This window comes from Salminus brasiliensis, chromosome 1, assembly GCF_030463535.1.
Source record: "Salminus brasiliensis chromosome 1, fSalBra1.hap2, whole genome shotgun sequence".
NCBI lineage: Eukaryota > Metazoa > Chordata > Actinopteri > Characiformes > Bryconidae > Salminus > Salminus brasiliensis.
Window position 1 is genome coordinate 86,613,657 of NC_132878.1, and position 25,925 is coordinate 86,639,581.

Sequence of the window (25,925 nt, forward strand, 5' to 3'; positions counted from 1 at the left end):
CGCTAGCTGACGAATAATGCAGAACAGATACTATACACTACAGCCTGTAACTGTATAGACCTATAAAAGGGTAAAGCTCATAAAGTGGCAGGTGAACATACTTTTAGTTACTACATACTTTTATTTCTGAGAATTCGAATAAAGTGACAGGTAAAGGTGGACACATACCTGTGCAGGTATTAGGCACCTGTAAAAAAAAAATTGAATTAACCCATAAGAGCCCATGGTGCCATGTGAGTCATAGACTTTAAGACAAGGAAACAAGGAAAAGGAAAAGTTTAACTCATGAAGTCCCCAACTGACACTGAACATGCTGAATGCAGTCACAGGACAGTTCGTGAATGTGTGTACATGCCACCTCATTTACAAAACACAGGTGTGCCTGGGGGACAAAACCAGCTCATTGTAAAAGAGCACTAAAAGAGTGCTTCTGAAGTCTGTTGGAGCCCACTTAACAATTCAGAATGTAAAATTATATATATATATATATATATATATATATATATATATATATATATAAATAAATAAACACCCCAGGAGTTTAACCCCCTACATATTAAAGTCATGTAAGTGTTGATTTACTCAGTAAAATACTTCTATTTATAAGAAAGAAAGTCATGATTTTACATCACTGTGTTCATTGAAACCACTCCAAAGCTCACTTCATTAGAATCTAGTTTCATTTATAGTCATCATAACACCTGTTTTGGTAAATCAGGTGAGCTGGAGATGGAATTGAGCACATCCATACTGTGCTGACTGAATGTTGTCTAGGAGAAACCTGGAACCAAGCTTTGTTCTTCAGACTAGCTCACAAGATCTAAACTACTTTCTTCAGAAAGTTCTTATTCTTTTATTCTGTATTTATGTTCAGCTGCATTTGTTGTAACAGAGTGGGAGAAATGCTTTAAAATAATGTGCTGAGTTACCCAAAATCTCTGCACAGTACTGTTCATACATAAAAACCAAAGAGACGTCTTGGTGACATTCAAAGTTTTATTAAAATATTCTAGATATAAAATACCAGAGTTACCAAACAAACCAGTTCTCATTTCATACACCAGTACATGTGGCAATATTGTTAAATACACCTGTTGCAAGTTGTAAATATTTCATATATTTAATGCTTCAAACGCATTAGGTTGAATAAGTGACCTTCAAGTATTAAGCAAGCAGTTTTTAAGATAAATACGTCAAGGTAAATATGTACACATCTTTTACCAACTGTGTCAAACATTCAAAGTCAAACAACCTCGGCCATTTCCTTCACAAAATACAGGCATCTGTACAAGAGCGCAAGAAAAGAGGATCCAATAGAGCAGAACAGCTTTACAACGGTTTGCAACTGCTTGAAACTTGGGAAAAGGCTGTGCCTGAGGAAAGCCCATAGGACAGATGTGTGGATAGATGGACGGATAGACAGAGAGAAGGATATTCAGGAGGAGGAAAAATTGGAGTGATTTGAAGAACGGAAACCTCCATCGCTCCTGGCCTTGATCTAAGTCCAGCCACTCTGAATGCCTGAATGCACCTAGCCTGAACAAAATCTGGTGGGGTTTGAAGACCATGGTCAAACAACAGTTTCCACAAATTTGAAGCCAGATGAAAAGAAACCACCTGTCCTTTAGGGATTCACCCATAACTTGCAGGTAACAAACAAACAAACCAAACAAACAAACAAACTCAAAGAAGCCTGAAATCATTTAGAAGTTTAACTGTGTACTCACTGCAGCAACATGCTCTGACCTGAAGGAAATATGCCATGCACAAACACAATGTACAACACAGAGTAAGGGCAAGAGGAGTTATATTTGGCCTGCTATGCAGTGATCCTCTCACATGAGCCAGTTCAGGGCTGGGGTCAGTGCCAAGGGGTCAAGTGAAGTGTAACATCAGGTCACAGAGAATACAGAAAGAGAATTTATCAGTCAGTGCAGCTCATTTTGTAACGGAGATGATAATAGCATGGGCATTACACAAACATTACACAGACCAGTATTTCCCAACCTAGTCCTCAGGGACTCTTAGCCAGTATCCCGATTTCCAGATGTCTACTGGTTCAAGCAAGCAAATGAAGACCACTAATAATCGGCTACACACTTTTGACAGAACCAAAAGTGAAGCTTTCACAGACCCTGTTTACACCCGGTCATGCCATCAGACTACTACTACCTGGATAGCCACATGCGTCTCTGGTTGGTCATAAATTAGGGCACTGCACAGAAATTATTACTAGAGGTTCTGTTGCACAGGGAGGGGTTTTGGAGTAACTTTATGTGACCTGGCCTTATCCAGATATAACCCTGATACTTAGACACAAGTAGTGACCCGGGGGTGGGGGGGTGGGGGGGGGTGTTATTTGCTTGTTCATGCACATAATCATTGAACAACTGTAAAACAACAAATGATGAGATGTGATAAAATGATACCCCAAAATAAAAAAAAAGTAATCCCCAAAGTAATCCATTACCTTAAAATGTTTGCCCAATTAAAAACTAAATAAGCCATATACAATAGTTAAGGCTATAGGTGGTACTAGCTCTTTGGGATAATTGCTATGCTGTGTGATCATCAAGAGCTCATTAAAAGTACCAACAGCATATAGAAGTATGTGACCAATTAAAACTCATTTTTGTTTAATTAAAAAAAAAAAAAAAAAAAAAAAAAAAAATCAATCTGTGTTACAAAGCTTTAGACAATCTAGCCCCTTGGGGGCTTTTCACTTTCCATCTCTGCTGCTAAGGTAAATGTGTTGTAAGTCACATTCTGGATAAGAAAACTGTATTTGTTCTGTACAATACAGAATTTTCACAAGGCAAATCTTTGATGCTAGGTGTTCTCACACTGGTGTTCTCTCCAAGTTCTCACACTGGCACCTAGAAATATGTTCATTTTAATGACCCTTCCTCTCAGCCATTCTTTGATTAGAAACAAAACAAATTATTCTAAACAAACCTGTACAATTCTTTTAGACTAAACAGTCCTCTTTAGAAAGGTTAAACCTGCATTATGTCCGCGAGTGTCACGTCAAGTAAGGTAAAGGTTAAAATTATTATTTTTTTTTTAAAGGTAAAGGTGCACGTATTTATCACTGTACAGTGTACAGCGAAATGTGTCCTCCGCATTTAACCCATCTGGTAGTGAACACTTAAATAATACTTTACAGATGGACCAATAGAAAGTTCTGAGTTTTTTTTTTTTAAACAGCTCCAATATTTAACATGCAGTATGAAATGATGGCAACTTTAACCACTGGTAATGATCTTGTTAACTGTAACATGAACTATAGTTCTACACTTTTTTTAGGCTGTATATTTCTACCACATGACCTCTCCCACAGCAGGTCAAAGCAGTGTTTAGTGCTTGGCTTCACTGCCACATATAGCGTAGCTTAAAAACAGGTGAAGCAACATTTACAATATAAAGCTTGTGGACAGAAGCAGAACTGTGACACACACAACGTGAACAATAGAGTAGGCCATCATTTTGCAGGTCTCCATTAGCATAAGCCCCGGGTGTAAGCAGCCTTTGTCTTTGGGGGAAAATGAAATGGGCTTTATCTACCAAACATCACTCTTATTAGCACTGCAATGTTGTAACAGAAATAATTCAGTGGAAAATCTAAATAACATGACTGATCACTTATCCCACATGCAGTTGATCAGCCAAGAGATGTTTAATACTGGTTGTGCTAGGCTATTGTTTCTAACAAACACTGGACTCAGATGGTCACAATCTTAGCCAAAAACTTAATTTATTCTTCATAAAGCAATAAAAAAAAAAGAAAAAAAAACTGGAAACCTCAGTTAAAGATAACAAAGATATTTACTAAAACATGAATAGACTTTCATTATTTAAAAACTTATTAAAACTGACAAAAAAATCTGGAGCTACATAACCAGCTGCAAGCATCCTGCTTAGTAGTACTGTTACCACTTCTGCAGAACAGCTATGGCTTCAGATCTCTAAGACAGTTTCTGCATCTCATAACAAAAAGGATATGAAAATCGGGTGGTGTTCCTTTACGCATAAGCAGAACAAGAAATCTAGACGTGGTCCGGGGCATTACCTCCGATTCCCTAAAAATGCAGAAATCCTAAAATGGTAAGAGTGCCATTTAGTAAAAGGTATTGTGAAATCTTGAATTAAGCAATGATCATTTTTCATCTGAGGATTACAAGAAAAGTGGTGAGTGGGAAGTTGACAGCTGACAGCTGTTCTGAGTAAATTTCTACAGAAGCAAATTATGCCAACTAAGCTACGGCCATGCCACAGACAGCCATCATGCTTGAGAAGTGTTGCTTTATGCAGATCGCTAAAAAAAAATAAGTGACCCACGCTTTGTTGTACATTATGCTATGCTCAACATGTTAAGTATGGTTTTAGCAGTATCTTTGTTTTCATTTAACTTGATGTTCCAATTAAACATACAGGATGGTTGGCGTGCTTCTAACATGCATGTAGCAATGTATTTTGACCTTGTAATTCAGAGGACCCAATGAAATCGCAAAGGCAAAACATACTGGAAAAACGGCACTATTTACCCTTAGACTTAGGACCTAGAGTCCATAGGCAATCATGTCCCTAGAGCACCCCTGTTCTATCACACCGCATTATGTAGCTGATTAGCTGCTAGATAAACTCTAAAATGTGCAGGATAAGAGTACTCCTGTGCCAGGACTGACATCCATAGCTATAGCAAATAACAGAACCATGTGAGTGATTGCATGAGTAACAGCCTGTGTAACAGAACCAAGACCCGAGGAAAAGCCCCGACCCCCCTCCCTCCCCTCCAAAAAAAAGTGCGCTCAGTTCTGCTGTGCTCCTATGACATGTGGGTTAAACTGCACTATAATAATGGTGATATCATCTCTATACATGCGAGCCAGTTCTTCTGGCAAACTGAGCATCTTGGAGAGCCTCTCGTGATCCACTGTGCCGAACTCATTGCTGCCCACTGCGTGCCGGATCAGATGAGTGGCCGAGTTCTGGTCCTCAAAGGTTGAGGAGACGCGGGCCTTCCTCTCCTGCAGCAGCCCCTGCATCTGGCCCAGGGTCACTTTGTAGCCACCCACACTGATGGGCTGCTGCTGGTGGACACCAGTCAGGTACTCACCCACGATGCGTACGACTTCCTGCCGGTGCAGCGTCTCCCACAGACCGTCCGAGCCGAGAACCAGGAAGCGGTCCTGTGGCCTCAGGCGGTGCCGGATGATCTCTGGCTCTGCGGTCAGGTAGGGGGGTGTGTGGTAGTTAGGGGGGATAAACTTGGCGTGCTCGTTCTCATGCAACTGGTCGGGGCCAGACTCCAGCACACGCCGCTGCAGCTCAATGCTCCACTTGAACTTGACGTCACCGAAGGCCCGGAAAGGCATGAGCAGGCCTAGCAAACGGTCTTGTTTCACCACCGTCTTGGCTTCGGATCGCGGGTGTTCGGACCTTACCCGTATCACCTCTGCCTCGTTCTGTGCGTTATGATCATTGGAGAGAGTCAGCGCGGAGAAGGATCCATCAGATTCCTGGACACCAGGGTGTGCAATATGAATATGTATCATTATTGTGATAAATGGCATCCAACAATTTATCCAAGAGTGCTGTCTTGTGTCTATACATTTTTCCTAATGTTAAAAATTTTGAATCCATTAGAATTTAAGTAAACAACTGTAAGATTACAGATTATGCCAAAAATAATGACGATAAAAAAAAAAAAATGGACATTTGAGGTTTCTGCATAACTTTGAAATGGTAGTCTGGTCAGGTCTGGTCAGAAAACAAGATATGGGGATATGCATCAGTTCATATGGACATCACCTTTACAAAACGGTCTTTAGTAAAGTAAGGTTCTACATATTTATTAATGGCCACAAACATATTGTAGAGGTTATTTAGGGTTAATTCAGACTCTGGTTGGTGTCAAACCTTGGTTTGATTTGTTTGAACAGGTATGAATACAGTAACTGCACTCAGACACAGATCAAAAACAACTGCACTGAGACTCTAGCGAGGAGGTGATCTCCAGGCCCAAACGAACTCTGGAGCGGTTTGTTTATGATGAGAATGTGCGCTGACCTCGATCAGGTGTACTCCCCAAGCTAAACGGCTCCCATAGCCAGGTGTTAACCTGCTATATTGCCCAGATAATTACTACAGAAATGCCATGTCTGCAGTTGCTTAATGTTATATTGCAGACAAATATACACTAGTCTGGAACGCAGGACCTTCTTCCTATATTAACTTTCTTGCTCCTGCTTCAGACAAGCTCCAAATATTAAATATCCTTAAGCGATATGAACCAGAGCAAACAAACTATAGACATGAAAAAACCCTTAGAAAAAAAGCTTTATAACAAAAAACTGTATTGCAGCCCTTACCTGTACACCCAGCACTGCCCGGCCATCACCCGTATTGGCTATATGTAGGTCATTGCCATCCACATGCGCCACACAAGCTGTGGCTCCAGAGAAGGCCACACGCAGCACCCAGTAGTGCAGGAAGGCATTGGAGTCTCCCACCTGCGCCTCTAGAGAAATATCATTGTCCAGTCGCTTGAAGGCACTCACCAACGCCTCAGCCACATCAGGCTGCTCTCCAGGCGTACTCAGATCCAGCAGCTCCTGCCAGTACGTGCGCAGACTGCTGAAGTAGAGACGGGATGCCTCACGACTGAAGTAGTCGTTGGGGTGCTTGTGCCACTGTAGTATCGGCTGAAGAGGCCGGCCACTCTCCACCGCGTTCTCCAGCTCGACCAGAGTCTCGTGGGGCAGCATTGAGACTGCGATGTAGTAGAAGAGTCTCTCGCTGAGCGCCTGGGCACAAGCACAACCTGCATGTCCGTCGAAGACACCATAAAGCATGCCACGTGTCTGCAGGCAAGTGGCTGCGCTTCGCCGGTCCTCAATGGGCGCATTGGCGGGCAGCTGGTTGCTGTCAAAGCCCATGACTGAGCTGAGGTTCTTGCCATCAAACTCAGGCACTTTAAAGCTGTACTCGTTGGCCTTCAGGATGCTGTTGACCTGAGGTGGTGTAAGGTAGTAGGTGGGCCGTACAACTGAAGTCCCATAGGCTCGTGACTGGTGCCACCTAGGGTCGGAATTTGCCAGTGGTTGGATAGGGCCATTGCACGGGTGATTGAACAGGCAGCAGTTTTGGCACAAAACGGCAGGCGCCCAAATCCGACCCAACTCCTTGCCACGGATTAGCCTGAAAAACTGGCAGGCCGCCGCCATAACAACGCAGCTTTACAAACTACGCTCAAAGGACCTGTAGGAAACCAAATAGAAGGAGTTACGCAACAGCATTAACTTTTACTACACATGCACAATGCTCCACATACAAGTCCAGGTTCCCATTCTTCGTTGCTGAAAAAAGGTGGAGGAGGAAGATAGAGATTTCTGAGTGGATGCAAAGAAAAGATGGAGTGGACGTAGAGACCGACATGGAGGCAGAAGTTGAGAAATTGATGCGAGATTGAGAGATTGAGGTGTAACAGGAGGACAGCAGGGTCTACTCAGGACCAAGTCATGAGGAATTGTTTTTTTCTACGGCATATAATAAAACGTTCGGAACAGCCGAATCAGTAGCTCTAGTTTTGTGCTGTTAATGCAAATACCTGTATTCTATTTTTTAATGCAGTATTAGGTACTACAGGACATGCATAAAAGGTCTCGCCTTCTTGTGCATCCTCAGGGATTCAAATCTTGTAGTCAGGAATTAACTGTGTCAAGAGCCACATGCTGCCCCCCCCCATGCCATCTTGCAGTCTGCTCTTGGGTTGAACTTGTTGAAACAGCCTGACCTGGCCATGCTGGCAGGTGTTTGTTGTGGCATGGCTTATTTCTAACTGTTTCAAGATCTTTTTTAATCCCTTCCCAGACTCATAAATCTGCAACCTTGTTTCTGAAGGCCTCAGAGAGCTCTTTGGGGTGACACCACTCAGGCCTCAAATCTTGGGCACACCCCTCCTCCATGAGAGCTAACTTTAGCATTCACCATCAGTCTGTTAACACCTTGGAAGAACCAACTGTCCCACTGGCCTATAATTACAGCACCCCCCCCCCCTCCAGTTATTTAACTCAACACTAGAGTCACATGTAACTTCCTGGCAGCTTGGTGGATGTACTGGTACCTGTGGGTTGCTCAAAAAAAAAATTAAAACGCCTGCAAAGCAAAACTGTGAATCTCCTTATGACTTACTGAGGAAGCAAAGAGACCTTAATAACTCATAGCTAAACTGTACAGAGCTCCTGAAGTATCACGACAGAAATATAATATTTAGAGACTAGGCTAGACCCAATTTTCTTTAGAGACTAGGCTAGACCCAATTTTATTCAGAGACTAGACTAAACCCAATTTTATTCAGAGACTAGACTAAACCCAATTTTATTCAGAGACTAAGCTAAACCCAATTTTATTCAGAGACTAGGCTAAACCCAATTTTATTCAGAGACTAGGCTAAACCCAATTTTATTCAGAGACTAAACTAAACCCAATTTTATTCAGAGACTAGGCTAGACCCAATTTTATTCAGAGACTAGGCTAAACCCAATTTTATTCAGAGACTAGGCTAAACCCAATTTTATTCAGAGACTAGGCTAAACCCAATTTTATTCAGAGACTAGGCTAAACCCAATTTTATTCAGAGACTAGGCTAAACCCAATTTTATTCAGAGACTAGGCTAAACCCAATTTTATTCAGAGACTAGGCTAGACCCAATTTTATTCAGAGACTAGGCTAGACCCAATTTTATTCAGAGACTCGGCTAAACCCAATTTTATTCAGAGACTCGGCTAAACCCAATTTTATTCAGAGACTAGACTAAACCCAATTTTATTCAGAGACTCGGCTAAACCCAATTTTATTCAGAGACTAGACTAAACCCAATTTTATTCAGAGACTAGACTAAACCCAATTTTATTCAGAGACTAATCTAAACCCAATTTTATTCAGAGACTAAACTAAACCCAATTTTATTTAGAGACTCGGCTAAACCCAGTTTTATTTAGAGACTAATCTAAACCCAATTTTATTCAGAGACTAGGCTAGACCCAATTTTATTCAGAGACTAGGCTAGACCCAATTTTATTCAGAGACTAGGCTAAACCCAATTTTATTCAGAGACTAGGCTAAACCCAATTTTATTCAGAGACTAGGCTAAACCCAATTTTATTCAGAGACTAGGCTAAACCCAATTTTATTCAGAGACTAGGCTAAACCCAATTTTATTCAGAGACTAGGCTAAACCCAATTTTATTCAGAGACTAGGCTAGACCCAATTTTATTCAGAGACTAGACTAAACCCAATTTTATTCAGAGACTCGGCTAAACCCAATTTTATTCAGAGACTCGGCTAAACCCAATTTTATTCAGAGACTCGGCTAAACCCAATTTTATTCAGAGACTAGACTAAACCCAATTTTATTCAGAGACTAGACTAAACCCAATTTTATTCAGAGACTAATCTAAACCCAATTTTATTCAGAGACTAAACTAAACCCAATTTTATTTAGAGACTCGGCTAAACCCAGTTTTATTTAGAGACTAATCTAAACCCAATTTTATTCAGAGACTAAACTAAACCCAATTTTATTCAGAGACTCGGCTAAACCCAATTTTATTTAGAGACTAATCTAAACCCAATTTTATTCAGAGACTCGGCTAAACCCAATTTTATTTAGAGACTAGGCTAGACCCAATTTTATTCAGAGACTCGGCTAGACCCAATTTTATTTAGAGACTAATCTAAACCCAATTTTATTTAGAGACTCGGCTAGACCCAATTTTATTTAGAGACTAATCTAAACCCAATTTTATTTAGAGACTCGGCTAGACCCAATTTTATTCAGAGACTAAACTAAACCCAATTTTATTTAGAGACTAAACTAAACCCAATTTTATTTAGAGACTAAGCTAAACCCAATTTTATTTAGAGACTAAACTAAACCCAATTTTATTTAGAGACTAAGCTAAACCCAATTTTATTCAGAGACTCGGCTAGACCCAATTTTATTCAGAGACTCGGCTAGACCCAATTTTATTTAGAGACTAATCTAAACCCAATTTTATTCAGAGACTCGGCTAGACCCAATTTTATTTAGAGACTAATCTAAACCCAATTTTATTTAGAGACTCGGCTAGACCCAATTTTATTTAGAGACTAATCTAAACCCAATTTTATTTAGAGACTCGGCTAGACCCAATTTTATTCAGAGACTAAACTAAACCCAATTTTATTTAGAGACTAAACTAAACCCAATTTTATTTAGAGACTCGGCTAAACCCAGTTTTATTTAGAGACTAAGCTAAACCCAATTTTATTCAGAGACTAAGCTAAACCCAATTTTATTCAGAGACTAATCTAAACCCAATTTTATTCAGAGACTAAACTAAACCCAATTTTATTTAGAGACTCGGCTAAACCCAGTTTTATTTAGAGACTAATCTAAACCCAATTTTATTCAGAGACTAAACTAAACCCAATTTTATTCAGAGACTCGGCTAAACCCAATTTTATTTAGAGACTAATCTAAACCCAATTTTATTCAGAGACTCGGCTAAACCCAATTTTATTTAGAGACTAGGCTAGACCCAATTTTATTCAGAGACTCGGCTAGACCCAATTTTATTTAGAGACTAATCTAAACCCAATTTTATTTAGAGACTCGGCTAGACCCAATTTTATTTAGAGACTAATCTAAACCCAATTTTATTTAGAGACTCGGCTAGACCCAATTTTATTCAGAGACTAAACTAAACCCAACTTTATTTAGAGACTAAACTAAACCCAATTTTATTTAGAGACTAAGCTAAACCCAATTTTATTTAGAGACTAAACTAAACCCAATTTTATTTAGAGACTAAGCTAAACCCAATTTTATTCAGAGACTCGGCTAGACCCAATTTTATTCAGAGACTCGGCTAGACCCAATTTTATTTAGAGACTAATCTAAACCCAATTTTATTCAGAGACTCGGCTAGACCCAATTTTATTTAGAGACTAATCTAAACCCAATTTTATTTAGAGACTCGGCTAGACCCAATTTTATTTAGAGACTAATCTAAACCCAATTTTATTTAGAGACTCGGCTAGACCCAATTTTATTCAGAGACTAAACTAAACCCAATTTTATTTAGAGACTCGGCTAAACCCAGTTTTATTTAGAGACTAAGCTAAACCCAATTTTATTCAGAGACTAAGCTAAACCCAATTTTATTTAGAGACTAGGCTAAACCCAATTTTATTTAGAGACTCTGCTAAACCCAGTTTTATTTAGAGACTAGGCTAGACCCAATTTTATTTAGAGACTAGGCTAGACCCAATTTTATTTAGAGACTAGGCTAAACCCAATTTTATTTAGAGACTAGGCTAGACCCCATTTTATTCAGAGACTAAGCTAAACCCAATTTTATTCAGAGACTAAGCTAAACCCAATTTTATTTAGAGACTAAGCTAAACCCAATTTTATTTAGAGACTAAACTAAACCCAATTTTATTTAGAGACTAAACTAAACCCAATTTTATTTAGAGACTAAACTAAACCCAATTTTATTCAGAGACTAGGCTAAACCCAATTTTATTCAGAGACTAGGCTAAACCCAATTTTATTCAGAGACTAAACTAAACCCAATTTTATTCAGAGACTAAGCTAAACCCAATTTTATTCAGAGACTAAGCTAAACCCAATTTTATTCAGAGACTAAGCTAAACCCAATTTTATTCAGAGACTAAGCTAAACCCAATTTTATTTAGAGACTAAACTAAACCCAATTTTATTTAGAGACTAAGCTAAACCCAATTTTATTTAGAGACTAGGCTAAACCCAATTTTATTTCATTTTATAAGTAACGTTAGTGTAAAATGCGTTAAATAAAACGACGAAATGTGACACTTTATATTAAAGAAACGCTCAGATAAAAACATTAGATAGCTACAGTTTAGGTCAGCTAACGGTTAGCATCGGCTAACGTTACGCAGATAACGTAGCTAACGTAAGGTCTTCTGCTGCCTGCCTAGTTAGTTAGTTAGCTTAGCCAGCTATCCGAGTAAGAACCACCATGTTGTTTAATGGTTGTAATTGGGTTGGGTAACGTTATCTCCCCAAACACACCATTATTATTTAAACTAAATGTAAATTGTAAATTGCAACACACTAAAAACACACTTACGGGAACAGTCCTGCAACGCAAACGACGCCCCGCTGGCAAAGCCTAAATCCACCGCATAGCCTTGGAAATCATGCAATACGACCGATAAAACACATCGTACATCAGGCAGAGCCGAGTTTGTCCTTATTTCGACACCCTCCAGCCCCGACACTCTTACCTCAGCCGCAGGTTTTGGAGTTTTGCGGCAAATGAAAACTGAGAGTGATACAAGAAGCACCCCGTCCCAGACCGCGCCTCCGCCCCCTTCAGAGGCCACACTCCACGCCCAGCTGATTGGCTCGTCTTATGTAACTGTAGAACCGTCAGAGGCGCGGGCTCTGTCTCAAATCGACCCCTACCTCCCTACGTAGTGCGGATCTAAAGTGAGCGATCGGAATAGGCCGGTGTGTCGATGTAGTGCACTATTTATTTGGTAGAGAGGTATATGAGATAGAGCCGTGTTTAACCCGCATGGAACAACGGCAACAGCAGCAACTGCGGATAATCGATTTGACCTAGATTATGAAACTAAAAACTAACTATTGATTAAAAAATGTAAAATATTAATATATTAAAATACTGCGAAAGAGCTGTTGGCTAATTGGCTGTTGGCTGTTGGCATTAAATATAATTAAATATTACAATAAAACATAAAACAACACTTTCTTACATGAGCACTAAACAGTCCTGCCTTAAACAGCTGCATGCTTAAACTAAGCATGGCCTAGATGATTAGAGATCAGGGTCACTGGCTGGGCCACGTACTGAGGATGGTCAACCAGCGTATCCCATTGCAAAGTGGCATTGCGATGGACACCACCTGGACAAAGGAAACCAGCAAAGCCATGAATAAGATGGCAGAGCTACAGGAGATGAATCTCTGGGGTGAAGCACATGTGGCCAGTGGAGGCTGTTGATTGCGGCCTTATGTCCCAGAAGGGAGGAAGAGGGCTGGGAGAGTCACTGGCTTTTGTAGTTCACAGTAAATCAAAAGTGTTAAATTTAGACAAAGTGTGAAATCTTCAGGTCAGTAGAAAAGCCAATTTATTAACAGATCATTGACAAACCCAAGACCTGCCTTTCTCTAAACAGCCATCTTTATTCATGTCCAGCCAGCTCATCTCCTCTATACAACACTGCCATCTTGTGGCTAGAGACTCCCCTCTGTAATATCTGCCATAACTGTGGCTTTCTTTACTTTTTTACTATCTAATATATTTGTTATCTATTTATCTATTACAGATATCATGTGTCATTGTGTCTTTCTGAGTTTTAAACACAGTGTCAGTGTCATACACAATACGTTAATTAGTGATTTTTTTGAGTCTTTTCCTAAAACGATCACTGTCCCACACACGTAGGCCGTATCTGAAACTGGAGGGAACTACCGGACGTCTTGCTGCCTAGGCTCAGTGTTTTAGACGGCAGTGTGGTGATGAAGGCCTCTGTAACCAAATCTCAACCATACGCCCTGAGGTTGTCAAAGACATCGACAGCTCACTGCTAGATATGAGCGGTTAGCTGTGTTGTCAATAGCTATTAGCATTTTCATCCAATACAACAGAGAGCTTAGATTTAGACATGGCCGGGTGCCTGTCTGTCTCAGAAGGGGGGCAGCATTTCTTAGGTTTCAGACACTTCAGGCACTAAATAGATGATGATTGAAACATCTTGTGAATTCTGACAGTTTAAGAGCATTAAGTTGATATTAGCGTTAGCAATGACATTAATGGTCCTCAGTTATACAAAACAGATTTTTTAAAATGTAGTGTTTATGTTTAGGTCATATGGTCCTAAAAAGTACCAGGAAATCACCCCTTGTTTTTGTAGATAGTTCTATAATAATAATAATAATAATAATAATAATAATAATAACAATAATAATAATAATATGATTGTTGTTTTTGTTAAAGTAGAATATTAAACATTATATATAAAATAAAAGACACTGTAGTATGTCTAGGTGCACTCAGTCAAGTTAAATGCTAATTACATTTTAAATAAAAAAAGAAAAAGTTGGTGTGATGTGTCTGTCTCTCTGATCTAAAGCACTCATTCACATCTGTGTAAGACACATTTACAACCAACCCCCCTTTAGGTGTGACAGACCAGTCATTCATATGAACAAGTCTGAACCATTAGCCTGATGGGATAACACAGCACAGTTGTAGATAGTGCTAAATAATGTATAATGGGAGCAAATGCACTTCAATAGTGTAGTGTAGTGGAACCGGTACAGTACATAGCAATCTTGATCTAGGCCTCTGTCTACCGGCGTGTCTAGGTATTTTAGGTGTGGTTCCATTCAGGTCAACTTTACAGTGATACATGACATTACTGTTTGCAGGCAGGGCTCCATAGCTCAGTGGTTAGAGCACTGGTCTTGTAAACCAGGGGTCGCGAGTTCAATTCTCGCTGGGGCCTTTCAGCTGATTTTTAGCTCTGGATAAAAGACCAATGACACTTTATGATGAATCTGATTAACAGTAGCTTTACATGTCATAAATCCTTCAAAGTGCTACTCAGACTGAAATGGGACATTTTCTCCTGAGCACTTCTTCGGTGCTCAGTCAAGCACGTGGGACGCTTTTTACCCCAGATATTTTTGATAGGTTTGAGGTCAGGACTTTAGGAAGAGCATAGTGTTAGTCTGCGTCATCCATTAAACCACCACATTTGATATGAGTTTGGGGTCATTTTCCTGTTGGAACACACAATTGTGTCCCACCCAAGTTTTGACTGTCAGTCTGCTGGTTTGAGGTTATTGTGAAGAATCCTGAGGTAGTCCTTCTTCTTCATTATTCCATCCACTGTGCAATGTACCAGATCCACTTGCTGCAAAACAGCACTGGGGAATGATGATACCACCACCATGTTTAACAGTTGGTCCAGTGTTCTTGGGGTTAAATGTCTCACGTTTACTCCTCCAAACATACCTCTGTTCATTGTGGCCTAAGAACTCCAATTCCAATTTTGATTTATCACACAATAAAGCTTTCCTCCAGAAGGCTTTTTTGTCCGTGTGTTCAGTTGCAAACATCAGTTATGCTTGAAGGTGTCAATTTTGGAAACGGGGCTTCTTTCTTGAATGGCACCCTCTCCATCGATGAAGACGTAAAACTTGACTCTAGACAGTGACACTGGAGTTCCAGCAGCTTGCAGTTAATGGTAGGCTTGTGTTTTGGTGGTTCTGGGTCCTGGGGGTCTTCTCAGCTTAGGGGCACAGTTAGGGTTTTATATTTACTTCTAATTATTTGGACTGATTATTTTGGAATCTGCAGTTGTTTCCTTCTCTTTCTTATACTGAGCTCCTTGGACTTTGCCAATGTACTGCTGGTTATTTTGTGTTGGTCCATCCAATAAGGGCTGTCAAACAAACCCTTTTTACGAGACAAAACAAGACAAGCACGTTCACCATCTGTGTTGGACACCAACACAACCCACCACCTAGTTTTTTGAAAGACCGTCACTGATTAAGAATTAATCAGTGGATCCAGACCGTAAACTGTCCTTACAGTTTATACTGACATAATTGACACTTAAAAGTAACCTTCAGGCCCCAGCGAGAATTGAACTCGCGACCCCTGGTTTACAAGACCAGTGCTCTAACCACTGAGCTATGGAGCCCTGCCTGCTCAGGAAGCTCTGCCTGCATCTACCAGCTGCAGAGATAGCCTGGCTAATAAAACTGGGTTTAGTTTAGTCTCTAAATAAAATTGGGTTTAGCTTAGTCTCTAAATCAAATTGGGTTTAGCCTAGTCTTTAAATAAAATTGGGACTAAGACTAAGCTAAACCCAATTTTCTTTAGAGACTAGGCTAAACCCAATTTTCTTTAGAGACTAGGCTAAACCCAATTTTATTTAGAGACTAAACTAAACCCAATTTTATTTAGAGACTAAACTAAACCCAATTTTATTTAGAGACTAAACTAAACCCAATTTTATTTAGAGACTAGGCTAAACCCAATTTTATTTAGAGACTAAACTAAACCCAATTTTATTTAGAGACTAAGCTAAACCCAATTTTATTTAGAGACTAAACTAAACCCAATTTTATTTAGAGACTAAGCTAAACCCAATTTTATTTAGAGACTAGGCTAAACCCAATTTTATTTAGAGACTAGGCTAAGCCCAATTTTATTTAGAGACTAAGCTAAACCCAATTTTATTTAGAGACTAGGCTAAACCCAATTTTATTTAGAGACTAAACTAAACCCAATTTTATTTAGAGACTAAACTAAACCCAATTTTATTTAGAGACTAAACTAAACCCAATTTTATTTAGAGATTAGGCTAAACCCAATTTTATTTAGAGACTAAGCTAAACCCAATTTTATTTAGAGACTAGGCTAAACCCAATTTTATTTAGAGACTAGGCTAAACCCAATTTTATTTAGAGACTAAACTAAACCCAATTTTATTTAGAGACTAAACTAAACCCAATTTTATTTAGAGACTAAGCTAAACCCAATTTTATTTAGAGACTAAACTAAACCCAATTTTATTTAGAGACTAAACTAAACCCAATTTTATTTAGAGACTAAACTAAACCCAATTTTATTTAGAGACTCGGCTAGACCCAATTTTATTTAGAGACTAAACTAAACCCAATTTTAGTTTACTTACAGCGTATTAAATAGGAAAATATTTATTACATCTATAATAGTCTTTTTTTCCATTAAATTAACAATATATTAAATTAAGGAGAAATATGTAGCTAATGCTATGGTCTCTAAATATTTTGCACTGTGATAAAAATGAGCTTAAAAGAAGTTATAAATACATATATTGGTTAATAGTAACGTTAGTGTAAAATGAGTTAAATAAAACAACGAAATGTGACATTTTATATTAAAGAAACGCTCAGATAAAAACATTAGATTGCTACAGTTTAGGTCAGCTAACGTTTAGCACTGACTAACGTTACTTATAGCTAGCTCCAGGTAATGTAGCTAAGGCAGCTCCTCAAATATATACCATTATTATTAACTAAATGTCCAGCTTTTTGACCGGCACATTGCAACACACTTACGGTAATAGTCACTGACTCACCCCAAACAAACTTCCTTTAATTTGAGGGTCACAGTCAGGGTTTTATAATTACTTCTAATTATTCAGACTGAATATTTTGGAATCTGCAGTTGTTTAGAAATGGCTCTAATAGACAGTCCTGACTTGTGTAAATCAATGACCATCCTTCTCAGTCTCATACTGAGCTCCTTGGACTTTGCCAGTGTACTGTGTGTAGATCCATCCAATAATTTAGGAGACAAAACAAGACGAGCACGATCACTATCTGCGCTCGACATCAACACAATACACATTTCACCTAGTTTTTTTAAAGACTTGAGAATTAAACCTAAGTTCCAGACTATACACTGTTCTTACAGGTAATTGACACTTAAAAGTAACCTTCAGGCCCCAGCGAGAATTGAACTCGCGACCCCTGGTTTACAAGACCAGTGCTCTAACCACTGAGCTATGGAGCCCTGCCTGCTCAGGCTGCAGGGACGGCCTGGCTATCTGGCATACGGGGCATTTCCCCGTGCTGTTTTGGCCGACAGTTTGTATTTATATATTGGCCTGATCGGCTCGTAAAACCAGTAGATCAGCTGCCCGATCGTTTTGTTAAACACCAACCCCTTTCGCCTTGGTCCTGCTTGCGTAATGTATTTCTAAGCACCGGCCCTTGAAACCCGCAGGTCTGCGCTCATTGGTCATTTTCTTTAGTGACACAGGGCTGGCCCAATCACGAAGCGCCTCCTCCCTCCTTCCGCCCTGAAACGCAAAGGAGGCGCAGAGAAACTGCGAGAAAAAAGAAACTTGCTCTTCAAGCAAACGCTGCAAAATGTGCCAAACTTACACACATGTTTGCCACATCTGGGCCTCCTTCATCTTCAGCTCCCGTGGCTGTGGCGTGGCCGTGGCGGTGGAGGTGGCGACGGTGGTCCTGGCAGTGAACAGGCAGTGACAGAAAACATGTCATGAGTAGGCTAAAGCAACCCAACCCCTTGGTAAATATAATACAGTTATTAAAAGTCAATAAAATAATTGTACCTAATGTTTTAAGGCCAAGTTAGTTTGTATTGTAAACGCAGGTGAAATAAGCTAGGAGCGCCCTCACCACCAGCTGCTATTTATAAGACCCTGTGGAAAAGACCCTGACTGGATGGGAAAAGCATGGGTTAGTATTTTTATGTCTATGAACTAAATAGTCTAAATAACACTTTAATAAAACCACCATTTACCAACACAAACAGTTTTTAACTTCTTTATTATGGTATTGCTGCCTGTGGGGTAAGTAGTAGGCTAGGCCAAGGCTGAGCTACTTTTTGGCCCAGGGAAAAAAATGCAGTTTTTATTTAGATGGTATGGGAAATGTACAGAAATCAGAATCACATTTCTTAAATCAAAATCACATTTTTTAAAAATAATATAATTTTATCAATTGCTTATGTTATGACAATGCAGCGGTGTGCCTCTTTACAGATGAACAGATACAGTCTATAGATACTGTATATTGATCTAGTCCACTGTGGCTTTCTCAAACAGCCCAGACCTGTACGTCTTCTACAGTAGTCCAGTAAAAATCCTGCTGCTTAGGTGTAGTTGATTCAGATGCAGAACAAGCTAGGCACAAAGCCTAAGACTACACCTATCTCAGTTGCTCTGCACAGGGCTCCATAGCTCAGTGGTTAGAGCACTGGTCTTGTAAACCAGGGGTCGCGAGTTCAATTCTCGCTGGGGCCTCTCCAAGCTTTTAAAATTCAGATGAAACACATCAAGGACACTTCATGTTGTGGATAATGTAACTTTACAGTCTCTGAAATCCTGCAGTTAATGTCAGTGTGATAGGGGACACATATGAAAGTGAGGCACCTCTTCAGTTCTCAGTCCCACACGTTTCAGATGACCTGAGCTGGCCGTAAATCTTCTGTTTAAAAGCAGCTGTCATATGATATTTAGCTATTTTCAAAGATGCTCAGTGAAACACATTTTACAGTGATCACTCGTCTCTTTGTAGACCAGACAGTCTTGCTTCATGCAGTCTCCTCTGAGAAACTGATGTGGGATCGTTCTTGTAGAATTGTGCTGTGGTTGTATTTCAGGGACAGATAATCAGCAGTTATGTGGATAGAGGACCCGAACAACCCTGGTCTTCCCTTATCTTTCTTAGATGGCAGCTTGTCAGTCCATGGTGATGTAAAACTGTGTGACAGGGACCTGAAGAAACGCTACACTTCCACACTCATTCCATTTCACATTGCACAGTACTTGATAGATTTCTGAGTCTGCAAAGTTATTTCATCCAACATGAAGCATGCTTGATGGTCTTTCATCTGGAGCTTAAAATCAAAGGATAGGCCCCAGCGAGAATTGAACTCGCGACCCCTGGTTTACAAGACCAGTGCTCTAACCACTGAGCTATGGAGCCTTACCCACAAGACCAGCTGCCATGCGTCACTGTAAAGTTGACCTGAATGAACCACACCTAGGATATTGAGATAAACAGCAGGATTCTACTGAACCACTGTAGAAGAATTACGGGTCTGGTCTATTTGCACTTCTTCAACCTGTTGTTGAAGCGAAAGTGATTGGCCGTATCACATTGTACCCTATCACACTGACATTAACTGCAGGATTTCAGAGACTGTAAAGTAACATTATCCACAACATGAAGTGTCCTTGATGTGTTTCATCTGAATTTTAAAAGCACGAGAAAGGCCCCAGCGAGAATTGAACTCACGACCCCTGGTTTACGAGACCAGTGCTCTAACCACTGAGCTATGGAGCCTTTAACAAGATGGCTAGTACCTCATTGTTAACCTGAATGAACCACATCTAGAACACCTAGAACAAGCAGCTGCAAATAAGAAGTTACTCTACCAATAGCTTTCCCATACCTGTACATCTCCTACAGTAGTCCAGTAAAAATCCTGCTGCTTGTCTAGTTGTCACCACTCACCAACATGAAAAGTGAGTCAGCGGGCAGCGTTCTGGTTTCGTTATTAGACTATTATGTTTATGTGATCCTTCCCTCACTCCACAGTCTCTATTCATGTTTGAGCTGGGTTGAGATAGCATCCCCAGAAGAAAAGAGCGTTAGTGAGAGAGAGAGTTAATAAATGTTAATAAATGATACTTTTTGGAAGTATTTAATGTGTCCACTCTCACTGATTTCCTTTAACTCATTGCATGGCTTAAGGTGCATGGTTTTGGCGTTGCACTGGAGTTGCACAGTAGGTATACACAGTCAAGAGAGCGAAATAATGTGTTATCGTATGAGGTGGGTCGGTCTGGTCCAAAATGCCAGGGCTGATTTTTTTGTCCCAGTCCGCCCCTGACCAGCTGTAGACCTGCATGATCACTGACAGAAGGTTAAGAGGTCCAGGCCATGTTTAAAGAGCTTTTAAAACTTTAAGCACCACAGAAATAATAATCTAAGTGTCCGAGTGTATCATTTTGATATCTGTGTTGATAAAAAAAAAAAAACACCCAACATTTGGGCACCAAATTCTTTTTTTTGTTGTTGTTTATTAAAAATGTTGTCCTATCCCACTATGCTGTACACCCATTGTGCCCCAAGAAAGGTAAAGTGCCACAAGTGTCTAAAACTCTCATGTAAAACACTCATTCACGGCTGTGTAACACACAATTTAACCCCCCCACCCCTCATAAATGGAAGTCGTTTAGAAGTAACAGACCAAGTCATTCATATTAATGAAGCTGAACCATTGCCCTGATGAGATAACACAGAGCAGATACTGCTAGATAATGTATAATATGAGGGAATGTCATTAATATAGTGAAGTCTAGCAGAATGTAAGAGTGCGGAGGTATATGGTGTGAGACATATGTCTACAGTGTTTGCTTTAAGCATATTAGTTTTTATGGTTGAAGACTATCTGCATAGACACTTGCATAAGCAGTGGGTTACATATGTAAAAAGCAGCGTCTGCCATAAGATGACATTAGGCGTTTCTAATGAAGTAAATGGATGCTGTATTCACACAAGTGGTGTTTATTTACTCTATTACTGTAATATTGTTCTCAGGTATGACTGAGGCCAAATGAAGATTTTAAGACCATTAGTTGTATGAAATATGTTGATGCCCTTAAACTAAAGTAAATATTTCTGCGGGCAGATTTCATTGAACAGATACAGTCTATAGATACTGTATATTGATCTAGTCCACTGTGGCTTTCTCAAACAGCCCAGACCTGTACGTCTTCTACAGTAGTCCAGTAAAAATCCTGCTGCTTAGGTGTAGTTGATTCAGATGCAGAACAAGCTAGGCACAAAGCCTAAGACTACATCTATCTCAATTTCTCTGCACAGGGCTCCATAGCTCAGTGGTTAGAGCACTGGTCTTGTAAACCAGGGGTCGCGAGTTCAATTCTCGCTGGGGCCTTTCCAAGCTTTTAAAATTCAGATGAAACACATCAAGGACACTTCATGTTGTGGATAATGTAACTTTACAGTCTCTGAAATCCTGCAGTTAATGTCAGTGTGATAGGGGACACATATGAAAGTGAGGCACCTCTTCAGTTCTCAGTCCCACACGTTTCAGATGACCTGAGCTGGCCGTAAATCTTCTGTTTAAAAGCAGCTGTCATATGATATTTAGCTATTTTCAAAGATGCTCAGTGAAACACATTTTACAGTGATCACTCGTCTCTTTGTAGACCAGACAGTCTTGCTTCATGCAGTCTCCTCTGAGAAACTGATGTGGGATCGTTCTTGTAGAATTGTGCTGTGGTTGTATTTCAGGGACAGATAATCAGCAGTTATGTGGATAGAGGACCCGAACAACCCTGGTCTTCCCTTATCTTTCTTAGATGGCAGCTTGTCAGTCCATGGTGATGTAAAACTGTGTGACAGGGACCTGAAGAAACGCTACACTTCCACACTCATTCCATTTCACATTGCACAGTACTTGATAGATTTCTGAGTCTGCAAAGTTATTTCATCCAACATGAAGCATGCTTGATGGTCTTTCATCTGGAGCTTAAAATCAAAGGATAGGCCCCAGCGAGAATTGAACTCGCGACCCCTGGTTTACAAGACCAGTGCTCTAACCACTGAGCTATGGAGCCTTATCTGCAGACCAGCTGCCATGCGTCACTGTAAAGTTGACCTGAATGAACCACACCTAGGATATTGAGATAAACAGCAGGATTCTACTGAACCACTGTAGAAGAATTACGGGTCTGGTCTATTTGCACTTCTTCAACCTGTTGTTGAAGCGAAAGTGATTGGCCGTATCACATTGTACCCTATCACACTGACATTAACTGCAGGATTTCAGAGACTGTAAAGTAACATTATCCACAACATGAAGTGTCCTTGATGTGTTTCATCTGAATTTTAAAAGCACGAGAAAGGCCCCAGCGAGAATTGAACTCACGACCCCTGGTTTACGAGACCAGTGCTCTAACCACTGAGCTATGGAGCCTTTAACAAGATGGCTAGTACCTCATTGTTAACCTGAATGAACCACATCTAGAACACCTAGAACAAGCAGCTGCAAATAAGAAGTTACTCTACCAATAGCTTTCCCATACCTGTACATCTCCTACAGTAGTCCAGTAAAAATCCTGCTGCTTGTCTAGTTGTCACCACTCACCAACATGAAAAGTGAGTCAGCGGGCAGCGTTCTGGTTTCGTTATTAGACTATTATGTTTATGTGATCCTTCCCTCACTCCACAGTCTCTATTCATGTTTGAGCTGGGTTGAGATAGCATCCCCAGAAGAAAAGAGCGTTAGTGAGAGAGAGTTAATAAATGTAAATAAATGATACTTTTTGGAAGTATTTAATGTGTCCACTCTCACTGATTTCCTTTAACTCATTGCATGGCTTAAGGTGCATGGTTTTGGCGTTGCACTGGAGTTGCACAGTAGGTATACACAGTCAAGAGAGCGAAATAATGTGTTATCGTATGAGGTGGGTCGGTCTGGTCCAAAATGCCAGGGCTGATTTTTTTGTCCCAGTCCGCCCCTGACCAGCTGTAGACCAGCATGATCACTGACAGAAGGTTAGGAGGTCTAGGCCATGTTTAAAGAGCTTTTGAAACTTTAAGCACCACAAAAATAATAATCTAAGTGTCCGAGTGTATCATTTTGATATCTGTGTTAATTTAAACAAAAAAACACCCAACATTTAGGCACCAAATTCTTTTTTTTGTTGTTGTTTATTAAAAATGTTGTCCTATCCCACTATGCTGTACACCCATTGTGCCCCAAGAAAGGTAAAGTGCCACAAGTGTCTAAAACTCTCATGTAAAACACTCATTCACGGCTGTGTAACACACAATTTAACCCCCCCACCCCTCATAAATGGAAGTTGTTTAGAAGTAACAGACCAAGTCATTCATATTAATGAAGCTGAACCATTGCCCTGATGAGATAACACAGAGCAGATACTGCTAGATAATGTATAATATGAGGGAATGTCATTAATATAGTGTAGTCTAGCAGAATGTAAGAGTGCGGAGGTATATGGTGTGAGACATATGTCTACAGTGTTTGCTTTAAGCATATTAGTTTTTATGGTTGAAGACTATCTGCATAGACACTTGCATAAGCAGTGGGTTACATATGTAAAAAGCAGCGTCTGCCATAAGATGACATTAGGTGTTTCTAATGAAGTAAATGGATGCTGTATTCACACAAGTGGTGTTTATTTACTCTATTACTGTAATATTGTTCTCAGGTATGACTGAGGCCAAATGAAGATTTTAAGACCATTAGTTGTATGAAATATGTTGATGCCCTTAAACTAAAGTAAATATTTCTGCGGGCAGATTTCATTGAACAGATACAGTCTATAGATACTGTATATTGATCTAGTCCACTGTGGCTTTCTCAAACAGCCCAGACCTGTACGTCTTCTACAGTAGTCCAGTAAAAATCCTGCTGCTTAGGTGTAGTTGATTCAGATGCAGAACAAGCTAGGCACAAAGCCTAAGACTACATCTATCTCAGTTGCTCTGCACAGGGCTCCATAGCTCAGTGGTTAGAGCACTGGTCTTGTAAACCAGGGGTCGTGAGTTCAATTCTCGCTGGGGCCTTTCCAAGCTTTTAAAATTCAGATGAAACACATCAAGGACACTTCATGTTGTGGATAATGTAACTTTACAGTCTCTGAAATCCTGCAGTTAATGTCAGTGTGATAGGGGACACATATGAAAGTGAGGCACCTCTTCAGTTCTCAGTCCCACACGTTTCAGATGACCTGAGCTGGCCGTAAATCTTCTGTTTAAAAGCAGCTGTCATATGATATTTAGCTATTTTCAAAGATGCTCAGTGAAACACATTTTACAGTGATCACTCGTCTCTTTGTAGACCAGACAGTCTTGCTTCATGCAGTCTCCTCTAAGAAACTGATGTGGGATCGTTCTTGTAGAATTGTGCTGTGGTTGTATTTCAGGGACAGATAATCAGCAGTTATGTGGATAGAGGACCCGAACAACCCTGGTCTTCCCTTATCTTTCTTAGATGGCAGCTTGTCAGTCCATGGTGATGTAAAACTGTGTGACAGGGACCTGAAGAAACGCTACACTTCCACACTCATTCCATTTCACATTGCACAGTACTTGATAGATAGAGTCTGCAAAGTTATTTCATCCAACATGAAGCATGCTTGATGGTCTTTCATCTGGAGCTTAAAATCAAAGGACAGGCCCCAGCGAGAATTGAACTCGCGACCCCTGGTTTACAAGACCAGTGCTCTAACCACTGAGCTATGGAGCCTTACCTGCAAGACCAGCCGCCATGCGTGACTGTAAAGTTGACCTGAATGAACCACACCTAGGATATTGAGATAAACAGCAGGATTCTACTGAACCACTGTAGAAGAATTACTGGTCTGGTCTATTTGCACTTCTTCAACCTGTTGTTGAAGTGAAAGTGATTGGCAGTATCACATTGTACCCTATCACACTGACATTAACTGCAGGATTTCAGAGACTGTAAAGTAACATTATCCACAACATGAAGTGTCCTTGATGTGTTTCATCTGAATTTTAAAAGCACGAGAAAGGCCCCAGCGAGAATTGAACTCACGACCCCTGGTTTACGAGACCAGTGCTCTAACCACTGAGCTATGGAGCCTTGAACAAGATGGCTAGTACCTCATTGTTAACCTGAATGAACCACATCTAGAACACCTAGAACAAGCAGCTGCAAATAAGAAGTTACTCTACCAATAGCTTTCCCATACCTGTACATCTCCTACAGTAGTCCAGTAAAAATCCTGCTGCTTGTCTAGTTGTCACCACTCACCAACATGAAAAGTGAGTCAGCGGGCAGCGTTCTGGTTTCGTTATTAGACTATTATGTTTATGTGATCCTTCCCTCACTCCACAGTCTCTATTCATGTTTGAGCTGGGTTGAGATAGCATCCCCAGAAGAAAAGAGCGTTAGTGAGAGAGAGTTAATAAATGTAAATAAATGATACTTTTTGGGAGTATTTAATGTGTCCACTCTCACTGATTTCCTTTAACTCATTGCATGGCTTAAGGTGCATGGTTTTGGCGTTGCACTGGAGTTGCACAGTAGGTATACACAGTCAAGAGAGCGAAATAATGTGTTATCGTATGAGGTGGGTCGGTCTGGTCCAAAATGCCAGGGCTGATTTTTTTGTCCCAGTCCGCCCCTGACCAGCTGTAGACCAGCATGATCACTGACAGAAGGTTAGGAGGTCTAGGCCATGTTTAAAGAGCTTTTGAAACTTTAAGCACCACAGAAATAATAATCTAAGTGTCCGAGTGTATCATTTT

General features: G+C 40.2%; 1 protein-coding gene and 12 non-coding genes across 15 annotated transcripts; 4 read left to right on the plus strand and 9 right to left on the minus strand.

Moving 5' to 3' along the window:
- Positions 1-978: 978 nt before the first annotated feature.
- Positions 979-12,406, minus strand: pdp1 (pyruvate dehydrogenase phosphatase catalytic subunit 1). Of its 3 annotated transcripts, none has more exons than XM_072692079.1 (3): positions 12,321-12,406; positions 6,372-7,260; positions 979-5,519 (listed from the first exon to the last, which is right to left on the minus strand). In XM_072692079.1, exons 2-3 carry the CDS (start codon positions 7,224-7,226, stop codon positions 4,809-4,811), a joined length of 1,566 nt encoding a protein of 521 aa, XP_072548180.1. In that variant the 5' UTR covers positions 7,227-7,260; positions 12,321-12,406; the 3' UTR covers positions 979-4,808. The 3 variants fall into 3 exon arrangements, with proteins under 3 accessions (XP_072548180.1, XP_072548171.1, XP_072548188.1); XM_072692070.1 differs by having other exon boundaries at positions 12,164-12,401; XM_072692087.1 differs by lacking the exon at positions 12,321-12,406 and having other exon boundaries at positions 6,372-8,300.
- Positions 12,407-14,493: 2,087 nt separating this feature from the next.
- trnat-ugu (transfer RNA threonine (anticodon UGU)) lies at positions 14,494-14,566 on the plus strand. The gene has a single exon. It is a non-coding gene; the product is annotated as a tRNA-Thr (tRNA).
- Positions 14,567-15,696: 1,130 nt separating this feature from the next.
- Positions 15,697-15,769, minus strand: trnat-ugu (transfer RNA threonine (anticodon UGU)). The gene has a single exon. It is a non-coding gene; the product is annotated as a tRNA-Thr (tRNA).
- Positions 15,770-17,558: 1,789 nt separating this feature from the next.
- trnat-ugu (transfer RNA threonine (anticodon UGU)) lies at positions 17,559-17,631 on the minus strand. Its single transcript has one exon. It is a non-coding gene; the product is annotated as a tRNA-Thr (tRNA).
- A 1,188-nt stretch (positions 17,632-18,819) lies between these two features.
- Positions 18,820-18,892, plus strand: trnat-ugu (transfer RNA threonine (anticodon UGU)). The gene has a single exon. It is a non-coding gene; the product is annotated as a tRNA-Thr (tRNA).
- Positions 18,893-19,504: 612 nt separating this feature from the next.
- Positions 19,505-19,577, minus strand: trnat-ugu (transfer RNA threonine (anticodon UGU)). The gene has a single exon. It is a non-coding gene; the product is annotated as a tRNA-Thr (tRNA).
- A 287-nt stretch (positions 19,578-19,864) lies between these two features.
- Positions 19,865-19,937, minus strand: trnat-cgu (transfer RNA threonine (anticodon CGU)). Its single transcript has one exon. It is a non-coding gene; the product is annotated as a tRNA-Thr (tRNA).
- Positions 19,938-21,482: 1,545 nt separating this feature from the next.
- On the plus strand, positions 21,483-21,555 carry trnat-ugu (transfer RNA threonine (anticodon UGU)). The gene has a single exon. It is a non-coding gene; the product is annotated as a tRNA-Thr (tRNA).
- A 612-nt stretch (positions 21,556-22,167) lies between these two features.
- Positions 22,168-22,240, minus strand: trnat-ugu (transfer RNA threonine (anticodon UGU)). Its single transcript has one exon. It is a non-coding gene; the product is annotated as a tRNA-Thr (tRNA).
- A 286-nt stretch (positions 22,241-22,526) lies between these two features.
- Positions 22,527-22,599, minus strand: trnat-cgu (transfer RNA threonine (anticodon CGU)). Its single transcript has one exon. It is a non-coding gene; the product is annotated as a tRNA-Thr (tRNA).
- Positions 22,600-24,142: 1,543 nt separating this feature from the next.
- Positions 24,143-24,215, plus strand: trnat-ugu (transfer RNA threonine (anticodon UGU)). The gene has a single exon. It is a non-coding gene; the product is annotated as a tRNA-Thr (tRNA).
- Positions 24,216-24,824: 609 nt separating this feature from the next.
- trnat-ugu (transfer RNA threonine (anticodon UGU)) lies at positions 24,825-24,897 on the minus strand. Its single transcript has one exon. It is a non-coding gene; the product is annotated as a tRNA-Thr (tRNA).
- Positions 24,898-25,184: 287 nt separating this feature from the next.
- trnat-cgu (transfer RNA threonine (anticodon CGU)) lies at positions 25,185-25,257 on the minus strand. Its single transcript has one exon. It is a non-coding gene; the product is annotated as a tRNA-Thr (tRNA).
- Positions 25,258-25,925: the final 668 nt, after the last annotated feature.